This window comes from Labeo rohita, chromosome 17 (genome assembly GCF_022985175.1).
Source record: "Labeo rohita strain BAU-BD-2019 chromosome 17, IGBB_LRoh.1.0, whole genome shotgun sequence".
Lineage (NCBI taxonomy): Eukaryota > Metazoa > Chordata > Actinopteri > Cypriniformes > Cyprinidae > Labeo > Labeo rohita.
Genome location: NC_066885.1, coordinates 13,307,567 through 13,325,680, shown reverse-complemented (window position 1 = coordinate 13,325,680; position 18,114 = coordinate 13,307,567). Strand labels below are relative to the sequence as shown.

Genomic DNA, 18,114 nt, shown 5'->3' with positions numbered 1-18,114 from the left:
GCTAAACTGTAGGAGAGTGAAGACGAAGCGTCGCCATAAACACTTTGGAAACACTGGGGCAAGTGTGAGCACGGTCTGTTTCCATTCTGCACATGTTTGTAAACTTGTTTAAACCTACATTTTCTCTTCCCTGGCTACGTTTGATTATATATACTTCTCAAACGTATCAAGTGGCTCAATTAACCAGCTGCTGAAACGTGTCTGCTACTGACGGTGTGTATTCTCAGCTTTTCTACACGTTCTTCGCTTAAATAAATATTAGGGGACACCTTCATTTCAGTGTATGTGCAGTGAAGGTGTCCTAACCAGACCGGACTCTAGCACAGTCCCATTCATTCACATACAGATCCCCCTCCTCCCAAAATGCCACCCACACCTGCAAATCGTCTGTGCATTATATACCACAGCATGTCGCATTAATTTACCCTCAAACTCATAGAGGTGCTGTAACAGATTGAGCTCTTTAGGATGTTCCTATAAGTAGAGCTTTGTGGATGAAATCCTGAAACCAAGCTAAAGTGGGACAGCGGAGGGGGAGGGTGATATTCATCTTAAAAAGCCTAAATGACATTTTATAACTGTGGATTGTCCCATAATATTTCTTTATTCGTCAGGAATAATTCGTCATTTAAATGTATTATTTTATTTAAAATAACATGCATTTATCAGTGCAAATATCTTTCTTTGTGTAAAGAGAAAAGAAAATGATTGAACGTTCATGAAAATGTTTACGATTTCTTTGTTTAGATGATTAATGTTTTCTTTCAAATATTTTTCTGTCCTTAAATGGCAAAGCTTTTGTGTGCCTTTTGAATTCTTTAAAAACTTTAAATGACTGTACTTTTTAATTTTACCAGACCATATTTACCTTTGTTGTAGCTTTTGTTGCACATAAAGGAAAACTAAAAACACAAATTCCTCATCTCTTCGCAGCCCAGCTCATTTAATTGGAATTGGAGTGATTGTCTGGGATTTCGTCTCAAAGATGAGCGCCATGGCTACAAACACCCCTCCTGCTCCACCTGTAATGGCTCTGAAACCCCACATTAGACCCTCACAAAATGTGCTCTGATGAGAAACCGCAGTCTGTGTGCTTGAACACACACACACACACACACAGACAGACTCCAGGTCAGGCTGACACACTTTAATGAAGCTGTATATTTTTCTGCTGGTATTATATGGTCTATTATGATTTGAAGATGGTTCCTAGTACTGTTTTGAACAGCAGAGGCTGAGAGATGGTATTGATTTGTTAAATCTGAATGAGAGGCTTTAGGTAACAGGATGGAAGAGAAAGAGAGAAAACATTGACGACGTGCCCTACAGAACAATTATCTAAAATCACTTCCGTTTGAAAACAGCCAGGTCTGTGTCTAATCCTGGCGAATATACTAACCTCCTGCGATTTTGAGCCATTGCATGGAAAACAATGAATATATGACCTGCCTGAAAGCACCAGACTTCAAATAATTTTTAGTTCATTGTCTACAAATACACACTTTATAATGCACATACACAATCAGGTATAGCATATTTGATTACATGCTATTTTTTGCAACATATATTGTATCCTGCTGAGGTGAGGAAAATATTATTCTGTATAATATAATTTATATAAATATAATTAAAAAATTTCCACTTAAATTGTGGATATACATCATAAGAAAATATAAAGAAATTTTCTGTATTGATTTGTCACAGGGTTTTACTCATATTTTGAATTGCATATTAAATGAAATATATGTTAACAAATAATGTCCTGGCGGAAAATTATCATTAACTTTTCCATATTTCTACTAATTTTTTGTTACTATCTACATAGATAGATCTTAGAAATATAAAAATGCTACATTACTGATTTAAATGCACTATAGTTTATATAGTCTCTTAAAAACACAAAAACGCACTTAACCTATTGATTTCATTCATTTTAATTCTCTTTTAACACTGTTTGCCTCTTTACGTTCTGCCTTTTGCACAAAAAAGCCCCTAAATCATACAGTAATGCTCTATTTTAATAATCACCATGATCTGTAAGCATTATTACGTTGTGAATTCATTAGACATTACGTTGTGCCTCTTCGTATTGAGTTTAAGTACAGGCCATGTTTGCATTTACGTGTCACGTGAAGGTTCAAACTCCTGAACTTTCTTACTTTTACTAGACAGAGGCAGCTGCTTGTTTCATCCCACCCCCCTCCCAACGCAAGCAACAATCCACCTTTTGTGTGTGAGTATGAACCTTTCAGAATATCATTTCAGAGCAGCCCCTCTCTGCATGTTATGTTTTGAAACCATTCCTAGGTTTTGGCTCTACTTGTACTCCATGTGCATTTGACACGTCGTAGATGGCAGAAAGAGGTACGAGGAACATTAGCAGAATAAAGGTGCTAGCGATACAGAAGAGAGCCTGCTTAGCTCTACTAATGAGCTATTAAGAGCAAGATAGGACTCAAGTCTCTCCCCCTCGGCCTCTTTTGCAGCCAAAACACACTTTGTCTGGTAATGGGTGTATTAGCGGAGTAAGAATGCATTGGTGTTAGTTGGGGGTGGCGAGTGGGATCTGTGTGTGATGTATATTTTACCCTATTACAGTAAGATAATTCAACGGTTTTTTTGTTGAAACAAGGGAATACGTTTACTGTATTAGGAACGAGTAGACTTGAGTGCCTATATTTTTATATTAGACACTGACCAGTCTGTTTTGTGATTTAGTTTTACAAACCAATCAACAGTTTTTGTTTTTATTGATCAGTATTGATATTTAGTTGTGCATTCTAATTTTGCTTGACGTGAATGTTTAAAAACACTAATAATTTAATAACACTATTAAATGCCTTTTTTATATATAGTACAGTTGAAGTTATAAGTTTACATAGACCTTGCAGAATCTGCTCAATTTTAATTATTTTACCAAAATAAGAAGGATCATACAAAATGCATGTTATTTTTTTATGTAGTACTGACCCGAATAAGATATTTCACATAAAATACATTTATATAGTCCAGAAGAAAAAATAATAGTTGAATTTATAAAAATGACCCTATTCAAAAGTTTACATACACTTGATTCTTACTACTGTGTTGTTACCTGAATGATGTTTTTATTTTTCTTTAAGTGATGGTTGTTCCATGTTTGTCCTGAACAGTTAAACTGCCTGCTGTTCTTCAAAAAAATCTTTCATATCCCACAAATTCTTTGGTTTTTTAGCATTTCTGTTTATTTGAACCCTTTCCAACAATGACTGTATGATTTTGAGATCCATCTTTTCACACTGAGGACAACTGAAGGACTCATATGCAACTATTACAGAAGGTTCAAATGCTCACTGATGCTTCAGAAGGAAACAGGATGCATTAAGAGCCGGGGGCGAGAAAACTTTTTGAATTAGATCAGGGTAAATTTATTTTGTCTTCTGGGAAACATGTAAGTGTCTTTTGTAATTTCTGAAGGGCAGTACGAAATGTAAAAAATGTGATATGTAGGAAAAATAAGAAAAATCATCTTCGTTCTGTTCAAAAGTTTTCACCCCCTGGCTCTTAATGCATCGTGTTTCCTTCTGAAGCATCAGTGAGCTTTATAATGTGGTTTTTTTATAATAATTTTTTATTTATTTATTTATTTTACAGTATATATCTATTTTAATAAAATAGTGTAGAATTTATTTTAATATCAGCCATTTATTAGTTATTGGCTGTAACTATAATAAACTGAAACTAAAAACAAAATGAAAACTTAAACAACATTCTAAATGTTATTGGCTCATCGGTATAAGCCAGAATTTTGATAATGGTGCATATGGGTACAGGTATATTTATTTATTTATATACTGTTATCTACTGTTTTTGTCCTAAATATGACACTAAATAATCCTGAAAATGAATGAATATTGAATTATGGGAGTCTTAATAGTTTCAGACATTCATACCATCCACATTGATTTTTAATGAAGCAGGTATTCAATATTTAAAATAAAAGTAGTGATTAATATTCCTGGCCTTTACCGTCATTCTTATGCTTATGTTTTGTTTTTCCAAAATCCACAGGAGGTTTGTAAAATCTTAAAGTTGCGATAGCTGCGTAATTCATATGCTGCATCGCCCAGACTCAAAGGAGCTGAACAAAATGTGCCTTCCCCATCTTCAGGTATTGTCATGTCATGTCTTGTTTCTTATTTATCTATTGATATGTCTCACCATCTGTCTTTTTGTCTCTATCTATGTGTGTTTCCGCCCATCTCGGCTTTGTCCCTCTTCTCTTTTCACGCTGAAGTGTTTTGTTGTTTCTAAATAAATGAGGTTGGGTGAGTTTTGCCATTCTGACACTGTGGGCTTTACTTACCATCTGATGGGGGGCTTTACCAGCAGTGACACAAAAGAGACAAACAGAGAGGAAGAGGAAACAGCACTCATATTGTTCTGGGATCTTCACAGCTACTTCATTAGGGGATATCTGAACAACCTTCACACAGACATGTTTAAAAAATTTGATGAAAACCCAAAAAAATGCCATATCGAAAATATTAGCATTTCACAATGTCATGACTGCTTTTGTTAACGACAGAAGTGACTAAACTGAAGGTCAGGACATTAATTTTCAACACACAACACTAAATTGTTGCGTCTACTGAGGCTTTAGACACAGTCAATGCAGTTTGATTTCAGATAATGAGTCTCTCATACCACTCACATGATTATAATGAAAATACAGTGGAATTTGTAATTATACTCAAATATTTGCAATACTTGTAAGTATCAAAATGTTGATGAATAATTTGCATGACTTTAGGGAAAATCGAATATTTCCTGACACATCAGTTTCAGAGGACTATGGTTCAAGTCCAGTCCCATTCTCTCAAAAATCCCCAAAAAGAAAATGTGGTTAAAACCTTTTCCTACATTTGTATTACCTGGATTGGTAGTTAACCTGGTTAACCAACCAGCTTAAATGAGAATAGTCTAAGCTGGCTGGTTTGTTGTTGACTGTCTAGTTATTGAACCAGCACAGGTATTTTATTCATATCAATCAGCCATGTTGGAAACTGATTGACCAACTGATTCATACTGGTTAAGCTAGTTGAAACGCCTGTACTATCAAAAAAATGTGTTGAAAATATGTACCTTTAGCTTGTCAGTGAGGCAATACCCTCAAAGTTACACTTTGTGCCTTTTCTATCCCCCTAGAGTATTAACTTTAGGGTATATTTTAGCACCTTAATGGTTGATATTAGAAACTTAAGGGTTTAGATTAGTATGTTAAGGATTGAAATTGGTAACTTGAAGGTATGTATCACAATCTCAATGGTTGATTTTTACAAATTAAGGGTATATATCTAGTGCCTTGTACCTTAATGGTTTATTTTAAGAACTAAAGAGTTCATATTTGTATCTTAAGGGTCAGTATTCATCATTTAAGGGTAAATACTTGTATTACTACCTTAAGAGCTGATGTTAGTAACTTAAGAGAACATATTAGTACCTTAAGGGTTGATATTATTAACTTAAGAGTATACTTCAGTACCTTAAAGGTATGTATTATGATCTTAATGGTTGATATTTATAAATTAAGGATACATATCTAGTACCTAGTACCTTACCTACAGTGTGTTTTCAGAACTAATATTTGTATCTTAAGGGTCACTATTCATAATTTAAGAGTAAATGCATGTATTATTGCCTTAAGAGTTGATATTAGTAACTTAGGAGAACATATTAGTACCTTATAGGGTGATATTAGTAAGTTAAGGTTACATACTAGTTCGTTAAGGGTTGACATTTATAATTTTAGCATTCATAGTAGCATCTTAAGGGTTGATACTTTATTTGTTACTTAAGGGTACATATCTAGTACCTACCCTAGTGAAAAATAAATATACAAAAATGTATGTAAAATACATTTATTTCATGCTAAGTATACTGCAAATATATTTACATATTATGTACTTAATACAAATACCTGCAGTTGCACTTTTAGTCTACTAAACTGGTATATTTAAAGTCTAAATCAGGAAAAAATTATGTTGTACTTAATGCAGTTCCAAGTAAATTTGTGGAACTATTATATACTTATGGTGCACTTGAAATATTTTGCATTTAAAGACCAATGTTATTCAAAGATCATACAATCCTCATCAATACTGACATTAAAACACATTTTAGACTTAATATTAAGAAATGTGCATTGTGAAAAAAAAAAAAAAAAAAAAAAAAAACTGTCATTTTGAATACATTTTAAAGCTCACTGATGCTTCAGAAGGAAACATTAAGAGCAGGGGGTGAAAACTTTTGAACAGAATGAAGATGTGTACATTTTTCTTAATTTGCCTAAATATCATATATTTTACATTTATACTACTGATAAAGTTTAATTACAATTTTTTTTTGTAATATCAGTAAGTTTTGAGCGATATATCAGTAAATATTTTAATAGACTTGAACTATACTTAGTATAAAATCAATGCATTTTAAATTTATTGCTTTTTACTAGGATAGTTGGGTTGGTTTTCAGAGCTAAAGAATTCATATTTGTGTCTTAAGCGTCAATATTCATAATTAAGGAGTAAATACATGTATTACTAACTTAAGAGTTGATAGTAGTACCTTAAGAGAGCATAAGTTAGTAATGATGTAGTAAGTTAGTAATGATGTTAGTAAGTTAAGGTTACGTATTAGTTCCTTAAGGGTTAACATTTATAACTTCAGCATTTATATTAGCGTCTTAAGGGTTGATATTTGTGCACATTTTAGTGCCTTAAGAGATGATAGTATCTTAAGAGAGCATATTAGTGTCTTAAGACGAGGTAGGAAACCCTCATCCCAAACCTAACATATGTTGTTCCTTTCAACAGGTATTCTACAGGACTAACAGTCTTGAAAAGCAACAGATATTTGAAGATGCCTCTGTAGTGTCCCACAGTCTCCGTGCAGGACATCTTCATCTTTTGTTGACCTGGAGCGTCTCAGACCACAGCTGGTGCGCGTCCCGCCGAACTCTTTTTCCCAAGCTCGGCGCAGAATCGCCCCGTTGCCCCCGCGGCCCCCTTTCGTAGCCTCCTCTTACCTTTTCTTTAAACAATCCCTCCCTCTCATCTTTTCTTTAAACAACCTTTCCCTCTCTCCAACAGGCTGCCCCACACACTCGCTAAATGAAGTTAGTCCAGCACCCCCCCTCCCCATCCTCTTCTGCTCCCTACCAGACACACTCACAGAATTGTTTGTTAATAGTCCAATTAGATAATTGCCATCTTTCACTCCTTTTGCTCTCCGTTTCCCATAAAGGACTGAATGGCTTCGGGAGGGGGGGGAGTTCAGCATGAAGAGGGCCTCTGGCCCTGCAAGGTGACAAGAAGGGTCCGAGCCTGTTCCCTGCTCGCAACCATTGGCTTGAATTGAATCATTGTAGCCTAATCAATGGTCTTATTGGATTACAGACCACTGCTGTTCCCCCAGATATTGTTGCGTTGACAATGAAAATAGGCGAGACTGAGTGGGTGGGTGTGTAGTGGTGTGGAAGGAGTGGGAGAGGGGAGGAGGAGGAGGGGGGTCGCTTTGGGTGTTAGCGTTGGGATCTCAGGCAGGTTGAGTTTTTTAGCGGCGCCTTAACAGGTTTCTTGTAGGGTAAGGGGGCTGAGTGATCGCGCCATTCGCTTTGGCTCTGCTGGGCAACTCGGGGTGGTTGTCGCACACTGTCCCCCGCTTGACAGAGTTCCCTTGTGTTCATCTCTTTCTTTTGTCAATCCGTGTTCATTACCACTACAGATTCCGAGGGAAGTGGATTCCATTTTTTTCGTATTCCAGGTCTCTCCGCCTCCCTCATTCTTTTTCTCTCTCTCTCTTTGCTCTCTACCGATCTTTCCCTCTCTCTCTTTTCGCTCTTTGCTTGTATTAGCTCCGAGGGTGCAGCGTGCGGTATCGGGCCGCTATCCGGGGGGAGACTCGCCAGGCTGCTCGTAAAGTTAGCCCGACCGAACGCAAGCAGCCCGAGAGCAGAGGAACGGCCAGTGCCGGGGCACCGAGGAATGAAGTGGAACTTTTCCGGCGCTCCTTTGGCTCCGTGATTGCGCGTGGTGGCGATTCGAGGCAAATCATCTCCCTTGATCCTGTGCGAACGAGGGCGGAGAGGGGGGTCGGAGTGAGTGGACCCCTCTATCAGGACAATGTGTATTTCCCAAACAGTTTAGAGTATTCATGAGGTTACGCAAATGTGGAGGCAGCGAAATTACCGTAATCAATTGAAGCGGCGAGCATGCGTCCGTCCACAGCTCTGATTACCCGGAGATCAGCCTGATGTGAATGTTACAAGGAGAGGAGCTGTTAAATTGCTGTTGAATTTGGGTGAGAAGTCTATGATCATTGGGCAAGTGAGTCTGCACAGAGATAATAGGGCAGATCAGTGGACCGGGCAAGTGCTGGTGGCACATTAGCTATCTGACTTCGACTCCAAGCTGCTGTTTTACAGAAAGACCAAACCTATATTACCCAGAATAAGCAGTGTGTGTGTCCGTACCCGAATAGTTATTTCTTCCCAACAAGGAGAAAAAGAAGGAGAAATCTTCGGAGAGGATAAGAGACTATGGAAGTCCGCTACAGCCAAGACTCGGAGTCCGGAATGTTGCTGAAGAATGGACTAAAAGAGGGGAAAGAGGGAAAGGATTCCCAGGGGAACATTTCTAAAACGTTCCTGAAGGACCAGCAGGAGTCCTTCTCTCCATCCGGACCGGTGGAAAACTGCGAAAAGAGCCGGACGAGCTCAGGAGACCCTGATTACTGCCGGAGGATTCTAGTTCGGGGTAAGTTTAAAAACACTCCCGTGAGGTTTCTGGACATTTTGTGCTCCCCAAAAAAACAGGAAATCAACTTAACGGGAACTTTAAATTTTTTTTGTTTGTTTTGATAGTTCGTCTGAGTCGCTGGTTTTGTTTTTTTCTTCTGTGCGTGAGTGTGTATAGATTTGAGCGTGCACAAGTGTACATGATGCAAATTGTTTTACAGGACAAAATTTGTTCTGTATTGAAGAAAACAAATCTGATTGTTATTTTATCAGCTCTCATGCTGTGTCTCATAGCTTTATGATCTAAGTTATCCACTGCAAATATTTGCAAATTCTATTTAGAATCATTTCAAACATGTATCACTCTTATGGACATAAACACTAAAACAAATAGAATAATTATTAAATTATAATTATCAAATCGGGAAAATATTTTAGCACTGTACTATTTAGATTGTCAAACTTTTATTTGTTTACAGTACTGTTACAGATTTAAGAAATTTAGTACTTTTCATACGTAACATTTAAAAATGTTATTTTTTATTTACATAGCTGATTATGTTGGTTATGATTATTAGATGTTTTATAATCCCTGTTTTTTATATAAGCTTTGACGCTTTTTGATCATCATCACCAAAAAAAATCTGTCCTTTTACTAAAGTATTTGAATGGAGATGCATCTTTTTTTTTCTTTAAGCAGTAGGTGAGAATGTGGAGCTTACACGGAAATGATTCATTTTTTAAATTCAATTTTTCAGTGAAGCTATTGTAATGTTTTTGCGATAATTTGGCTAAAAGGTGTTTGTCTGTATTTGTGTTAAATTACTAACATAGTTGTGAAGCCCCTCCTGCTTGTGTCAGCTGATTGTGAAATTCTGGAGAGCAATCAGCTCCATTAATTTATTTAGGTTGTGAAGCTAAATCTAGGTCAGTCTCGGAGGCCTGCTGAAATATGAGGAAATTAACCTGATGAAATTATTGTGTAATTTCTTCAATCACAATTCAGCAGCCAATACAATTATTCAGTATCTGGATTTGAATAATTATGGAGACCAGTGTGTGCGAGTGTGTGTGTGTTTGTTAAATTATTTTAAAGTTGTCACAAAGCATAACTAAATTTTTAAACAATGTATTTATTGCTTACATTTTTGCTAAGAATGCTGGAGCACGGTTATGCAACAAAGACACAAATAAAAACAAAAATAATTAATTTGATTTTCAAATCTTAACTCACCAGCTAACACGTTAGGTGTATTTTTAAAATATTTATTTATTTCGTTTTAAAATCACATATTCATCTCCGTTTTTATGCATTTGCTTTTTTAAATACGTGATTATTAAACATTTTAGTAATCATTTTATCCATTCAGAAATAGAAGACCCATTAGAAATATCTATAACTAATACGCAAAAGACAAAATTAAAATAGTTTTGCAGATTTGAGAGAATTCAACAGTATTTGTGTTTTACACAAGTTTTTAAATATTAATTTGAAATGCTTTGAGCTTTAATTTAACTTTTTTTTTTATTTTAGTCAACACCATTTCCTACCTTATTGATTGTTAGTATTAAAAACAACAAACTTCTTTTTTTTATACTAAAATAATAATAAGAGTCTAGTCTGCATTTGTTTGGCATTTATGTGCCATACCTACAAAACCATTACATTTTTAACAGCTTGTGGAGGAAAAAGGATTTTCTTAAGAAAAAATGTCATGTTTTGTTGTTTATTTAGCCTCAAAAACTGTGTAATGTTTAATATGTTTTCCATGACTACCTATATTATTTTCTGATATATTCATTTATTTTTTTTAAATGCTAATCTTATAGCAGGTATGACAATTTGCTGAAAACATTTTTCCTATCACATTTAGATGCCAAAGGTTCGATCCGAGAGATTATTCTCCCCAAGGGTTTGGATCTAGACCGACCAAAGCGTACTAGGACCTCGTTCACAGCAGAACAGCTGTACAGACTGGAGATGGAGTTTCAGCGATGCCAGTATGTCGTGGGACGAGAGCGAACCGAACTTGCCCGACAACTTAACCTGTCTGAAACTCAGGTACACACTCAAACGCAACACTGATACACACATACACAAAACAATGATACAGATCATGTAAATAATATTGAAATCAACCAATACAACATTAATCACGCAACTGTGGCTCTCTGAAACATTTATCCTAGTGACGGCTGTCTGACGCATATTTGTAATTTTATTTAACATAATTAAAATGTATTGTCAATCCTCCATACAATTAAAAGACACAGAGCTACCTGGTAAACGAGTTGTTCTGGCTATATAATTTTGATCTTTATTTAATCTGCATTTTGATCATCCTTTAGCATTCCTTCAGACCACTTAAAAAATCACTGATCCGATCACATCTTCCTGACATTTTCACTACATAATTCCCTTTTTATGCCCTCACCATTTTGATGGTTTGGCCCGCTTTGCAAAAATAAGCCCAGCGATGCATTTACGACACATGCTTTGCGCAGGGGTCAGCAAGAGGTCACGAGCTTGAGATTACATGACTGAACTGTACGTGCACTCTCTCTCTCTCTGCCACTCTCGGCCTCGCTTTATCCCTCTCTCTCTCTGTGTCTCCCTGGATAATCTGCAGTACGGGGAAACTCTGACTGCAATAGTAAGGCTAATTTTGGAACCCGTGTGTTTTTTGTTTATTCATTAGCGAATGTTCATTATCCACATGCTTGCGTGAGCAAGTACTGCATTTAAAAAAGAAAAAAGACATGATGGCTTACAAAAAAATTTTTTAAGACTTTTTTTTAAGAATTTTATCGTAATTTTTCAGTCATGTATTGATCGGGGCTCCCCTAATTAAACACCCTGAACACCTGCACGCTGAAAATGCTGTCTCAACGTTTCTAATTCTATTGGCCATTTGAACTATGTCACATTCTATCACATCATCACCCCACTAACGACTTTAAAATTCTTCTGCTCTCCTGTGGGGTGAAATTAAGACATTTAAAGCCCTGAGGCAGATCGGTGCTGCTAACACAGGGAGCACAATAGAGTTAGCTTCACTAATGCCCTCTCTAATGCCCCGTGCTGCAGTGCAGTTCAAATCCATGCCTTGATTACATTAAAGCTTTCCGTGTCTCTTCTTGGTCGCCTGATGAGGAGGGTGAAGTGCTCCTTAATGACGGCTTCATGAAATTAACAATGTGTTCTGAAACACGAAAATGTTCTGTGGAAAGATCAAACAACGAACGTCATGTTTGTGAACGTCCACCAGCAATGCATTTTGTATTTCTCAAAGGCAGAGTCAAGAATGCATTGAGAACGAGAGGGAAAATGTTTTTATAAGGTGGAATTGCTGGTAACTCGATGTTTTTCGTGACCCTCCGGTTCATCGTATTCACAAAACACTGTTAGGTTAAACAGATGCAAATGCAAAGAGACAATAGCAGGTTTAATACGCTAACTCAATTTTTAGCATTCCATTACAACACTGATGAAACTGTTAAGGTATGCACTTGTGATGCATTTAAGTTGGTTATTTTAGTGTGTGTGTGTTTTTTTTTAATAAACGTGACAGTTAAACTGCATGACACAATTCTGAGATGTTAGTCATACTTCATTGTTCTTATTCCTCTGAAGCTATTATCGATCATTTGAAGTACAACAAATATAAAGCGGGCCTCCTTTTCTCCACAGAAAATAAATATGTATTATGATTTTGTTCTGCCACTGGAACTTGATCTAAACACGTATTATCTGGAAATTGCCATTCCTGTTTCTTTGTAATCCTAAATTAAATGGATACAGCACAATTACGTGGTTCAAAACAGTATTGATCCATCCGTCCTTGCAAGGAGCTCGTGTTGTGGTGTTTTTCAAAAGAATAGCTGCATGTTTTTGTTCATTAAAGAGGTTTATATTTACAGTTACCCTTAAAAATAAGCTTCGCTTACACTTTTGAAAATTCATTTTAATTTAGACTGACCTACTTTAGTATTTTTATGATGCAAAATACATTAATTTTAATTAGATTAATTTTATGCACACATAATCTAATGGTTTTTATAAATAGACTGCTATAATTCATGGTATCTAAAAAAACCTATCTTAATTTATTTTTATTTAATTGTATTTTAAATTATGCAAGTTTACAATAATTTCCATGTGACCCTGGACCACAAAACCAGTCTTACGTAGCACAAATATATTTGTAGAAATAGCCAAAAATACATTGTATGGGTCAAAATGATTTTTCTTTTATGCCAAAAATCATTAGGATATTAAGTAAAGATCATGTCCCATGAAGATATTTTGTAAAATTTCTACCGTAAATATGAAAACCTAATTTTTGATAAGTAATATGCATTGCTAAGAACTTAATTTGGACAACTTTACAGGTGATTTTCTTAACATTTAGATTTTTTTGCACACTCAGATTCCAGATTTTCAAATAGTTGTATCTCAGCCAAACATTGTCCTATCATAACAAACCATACATCAATGGAAAGCGTATTTATTTATTCAGATGATGTATAAATCTCAATTTCCAAAAATTGACCCTCATTAGGTTTTGTGGTCCAGGGTCACATATTACATTGCTTTGTTTTCTATTTTAAGCTCATTTCTAATATTGTTCCCTCTGCAGGTAAAGGTGTGGTTCCAGAATCGTCGCACTAAGCAGAAGAAGGATCAGGGCAAGGATTCAGAGCTGCGCTCTGTAGTTTCTGAGACAGCCGCCACCTGCAGCGTCCTGCGTCTTCTGGAGCAGGGCCGGCTCCTCACTCCCCCAGGCCTGCCAGGGTTGCTGCCCCACTGTGGGAGCTCGTCACTAGGCTCAGCCCTGCGTGGGCCGTCCCTGGGCATCACGGCTAACGGAGGCTCCTCCAGCAGCAGTAGCAGCAGCGCGGCCAGCTCAGGCACAGCCGGGGGGAGCCCGCCGCTGCCAACGGTGACCAGTTCGGGGACAGTCACGGGGCTGCAGGGATCTCCGCCCGCCCACGGGCTGTTTAGCTTCCCTATGCCCTCTCTGCTCGGGTCGGTCGCCTCACGCATCTCCTCCACCCCGCTCGGGATGGCCGGATCCCTGGCGGGGAACTTGCAGGAACTTTCCGCCCGCTACCTGAGCTCGTCCGCCTTTGAGCCCTACTCGCGGACCAATGGCAAAGAAGCGTTAGACAAGAAAGTTTTGGAATGATCACTAGGGGTTGTCCTTTGATTCTTTTTATTGTCGTTGTTGTTGTTTTGAAATTAGTTTGAGCTCTGATTATCTCTTTTTTAATCGCTTTCGCCCTTTTGTCTCATCAGTGCTGTTGTGTTTTCAATCTTGCGTTTCGTCAACCTGCACACTTGATGCCTCTCAGAATTGTAAAACGATGGACTTTTCAAAAACAAGGATTTTCGGAGCATTTTGCACTAAATCAGAGTTTCTCCAATTTGACACAAACGAGAGCTTGAGGAAGGAATGTAGCAAGAGATTATGGAGGGGAAGTGAGATGAAAATGTTTGCTGAGGCAATATTTTCGGGGCACTTTTTTTCCCGTATACCTTTTTTTAAGCTGGACAGTAGTGTTCAGATTAAAAATCTAATCTGAAGGCTGCTGGGTAAAACAAAACAGAAAAAAACAGTACAGAACATAAACCCCTGATAAAAACTGAACTTGCAGCAACATCCTTCATGTTTTCAGTTTGAAGAGCGATCTAAATGTGTGATTTTTACATAGTGGCGAATGCCAAGTCTCAAATAATGAAATATATATATTATATTGGGATTCATTTCCAAAGGTACAGTCATACTGTGGCTTTATATACACAATTTGCTTACAGAGGTCATGATGAATTTGCCGTATGAAGCTATAAGATCAGATGTCTATACCGTTTTGTATTCGTTTGGTTAAACATGTTCCGACTAAATGGAAGGAAAACGCTGTCACACGTTTAATAGTCCAATAGTCCTGTGTTCATTGTTCTCTAAATGGTTTCTGTGAGGGTGCTCCCCAAACCGAGTTTTGAAGGCAGTCTCAGTTTGTGAGTTTGTACGTCTTAAATATGCAGTTTTTCTCCTCTGTGTGTGCGTGCTGGTACTGAAATTGTAGTCCTGGTTTCCATGTTTAGGTGCGTGTTTAACTGCAAATCTTTTGAGAAAACTTGATGTCATTGCCTGGGATTAATCTCCGGAGCATCGACGAGACCCTCGCATTATTGGACTAAATGTGTTTTGCTGTGAGCGGCAACCCCTCTACCAACGCGGCAAAGTTTTCCAGAAGAATTTGAAGCCCTTTCTGTTATCAGAGCTGAGACGAGGCGGATCTCTGAGGGACAAACAGGGTACGATCACTGTAGTATAAAAGCAAGAAGATTGATGAATAACTAAAATTGTTATTTTATTGTAAATTATTCACGTCTGTAATAAATAGATCATTAGTATATCTGCAAATAATGAAAGAATGAATGTATTGGGGGGCGGGGTTTCGGATTGAACAGCCAATCAAAGCTCTGGTGGTGTTGTTGTTAAATATCTTGAAGTTTGTGAACCGTGGTATGAGTGTGGATATATATTATATATAACTAAAAAAATCAAAACAAATCGAATCTCTTCAGTCTTTCATTCCGTGTGTAAATCCTAAATGATGGTTTCTTCATCTGATGTTCGGTGTAAATCGTCCAAGGTCACTTAACACTGCCAGTTCTGTCACAGCGCTGGCTGACCTTGTCTGCTGTGCTGATGTTTGAGAGGCACACAGCCTTGCATGAATGAATGTCTCTGAACATCATGGAATGACAAATACTCCTACTCTCCATGTATTCAACCTGTATGGAGTGCAAAGGATTCATTTAGACAGAAACGTCTCCCAGAGTTGCTCATTGTCTTGGTTTGTTGGTCAGTTCAAAGGTTTGTTTGAACTGTTTGGTTTATGTAGTATATATTATTTCCTTTTCTGTGGCTTTACAATGCAGTTAGGATTTTTCAATTGGAATATATATATAGCTGATTAGTGATTGATATAAGATGAAGTGAATTTAATCATTTTTTGAGGTGTGTTATGACAGATAGACAACTGTTTTGTTTAGTTTTGTTTTTCACAGAAAAGGAGGAAAATATTCTGTCCTTGTAATTGGATGCACATTATGATTTTGTTGCACTGCACGGTTGCATTTTATAAAAGAGACAGACAATATTGAAAAGAAGTTGGGAGAATCAAGGCAGGCAGAGTGAATTTTTTTTTTTTTTTTTTTTTTTTTTTTATAAAATGGGTTGTAGAACGGCAATGACTAGCCAAATGAAAGCAGAACTTCATGGTGCAGATGGAGTTTTGCAACACTGAGTTTATTTCCTATCTGCATCGCTCCATCAAGAGCCCCTGATGGGTCACCAGTTCCTTGCGTTTCAAAAAAATAAAATAAAATTTTATTTTAAGTATTAAAACTTAGGATATTTTTTCAATATGCAACTAAAAAGTCTGGGGTTCACTTTGAAAATTCTGATTTTAAAATAGAAATTTGGTTAATAATTTTATTTAAAATGGACTTTAAATACATTTCTTGAATTTTGACAAATTCTGTAATTAGTTTTTTTCTCAATTAATTTGATATGCTGGTAATAATTTGATAAGCTTGTAAAAAAAAAAAAAAAATGAAAAATGCATAAAAATGTTGGTGGTCACAGACTTGTATTTAGACATCAAACCTTTGTCGCAGCTGACATTTTGCCTACTTTTTGTATTTGATTACATGCCGCTTTAGCTTTGAGTTATGAACCATCACATGTATGTGTGCATGTTTATATGTATGCACTGATTGGAGGCTAACTAAAGGCCTTTGTCACTTTGCTACTCGGAGTGTTTGAGCAGTCTCTGCCCTTCTGAATCTTGGGAATCTTCCTAAAAAAAAAAAAAAAAACAACGGTCTTGGCCTCCTCTCTCCCTCCCCCCCTCGCTCCATCTCTCCTTCCTCGCAGCCCAATTAGGCTGAAGGTCGAGCTGCATTGTGGTTGGGGGTGAGGGAACGGGTGGAGACGATGGGGGAGAGTGTGAAAGAGGGAAGGGGGGGATTGAGTGAGACCACCAACACGTTCCTCGCGTCACATGACTAGCCCTTAAACCCCGGCCTACGGCGGGAGGAAACGCAGCATCCTGTGGGTGTTTTGTGCTCTTTGTGCATCCCTCACTTCCTCTTTTATTTGTGCTTACATATGGTGATCAGAGCATAAATGCACGCTGTGAAAGAAGCTTGTACGAGCGTGGAGTGGACTCGTGACCCCGATGTTCCTGGGGAGCGCTAAATCCCGTCACGGCTCTCCCGGTTTTTCCCTGAAGTGTCATACATGCTGACAGGCTTTTCTAACTAACTGATCCAATAAACCAATCAGAGGATTTCGAAAAGCGGAGCAGATACACGTCACTAGCTTTGGCACATGGGCCCGACTGGGCCTTTAAATTTCAAGACGCCCTATGCCAGCTGAAAATCAGATTTAAAAATACAGGCGACAATAGATACATTTACAAGGACCCAGTTCATATTTGGACTGAAAAACCTTCATGTAAACACCTCAATCGATCCAACTGAGCACATTCTGAATGAAATTTCAATGGTGGAGACCTGAAATAATCCGATCAACAGGAAAAAATTTAACGTGAATCAAATATTTTCTCAATCGGAATCAAAAATATTATGTGCTAGTGCTGGGCGATAAACCGGTTTGAATTATGCACACAGTATGAATTAAAAAAAAAAAAAATATACAAGTGGCTAAGCAATGTAGACCACGTTTTGAGTTCAGATATAATGATCTCACAAAATTATAGTGTCTTGATAAGAAGTCCATGATACAATATTATTGCGATATTTAAAAAAAAAAGACAAATGAAAATAAAAAATAACATTTTATACATTTTAAAGTTAAATTATTCTATAATGCACTCAAAATTAAGAGTTCCAACCCATGTTTTTAACTAAGAAAACTAAAGTTAGAAAAAAGTCCTGAACTAAAGTACCTGAACTAATTAGAATGTAATAATAATAACAAATTGTATTATTGTTATTCCTATGACAGTAATAGCCATTGTAAAACTACTGCACTGTAAAATAAATGAAAATAAATATTTTTTTAGGTACATTATTTTTGCTTTACACTACAGTAGGGAAATTACAATACTTACCTAATTTCTACACTTCAAAGAGATATTTTGAATTTGGACTGCAGTAACGTTACCCATTTTAACCACTAGCTGTTAGCAATTCATACTGCACTTTTAAGCTTTTATTTTGACGGAAACGGCAGTAGAGCTTTTATTTTGACTGCAAACTCTAGTTTAAGTGAAAACAGGCTTACAAAAACGTCTCACTACAA

At 36.9% G+C, this 18,114-nt stretch overlaps 1 protein-coding gene across 1 annotated transcript; it reads left to right on the top strand.

Annotated features, from left to right (window-relative positions):
* Window positions 1–4,441: 4,441 nt before the first annotated feature.
* Window positions 4,442–15,019, top strand: vax1 (ventral anterior homeobox 1). Its single transcript, XM_051133942.1, has 3 exons — window positions 4,442–8,792; window positions 10,648–10,835; window positions 13,414–15,019. The coding sequence occupies exons 1-3, from the start codon at window positions 8,576–8,578 to the stop codon at window positions 13,960–13,962; spliced, it is 954 nt and encodes a 317-aa protein (XP_050989899.1). The 5' UTR covers window positions 4,442–8,575; the 3' UTR covers window positions 13,963–15,019.
* Window positions 15,020–18,114: the final 3,095 nt, after the last annotated feature.

Coding starts and splice junctions, on each gene's coding strand:
- vax1 (XM_051133942.1), top strand. CDS start 8,576: ATGGAAGTCCGCTACAGCCAAGACTCGGAGTCCGGAATGTTGCTGAAG. Junction 8,793..10,647: donor CCGGAGGATTCTAGTTCGGG/GTAAGTTTAAAA, acceptor TATCACATTTAG/ATGCCAAAGGTTCGATCCGA. Junction 10,836..13,413: donor TTAACCTGTCTGAAACTCAG/GTACACACTCAA, acceptor TTCCCTCTGCAG/GTAAAGGTGTGGTTCCAGAA.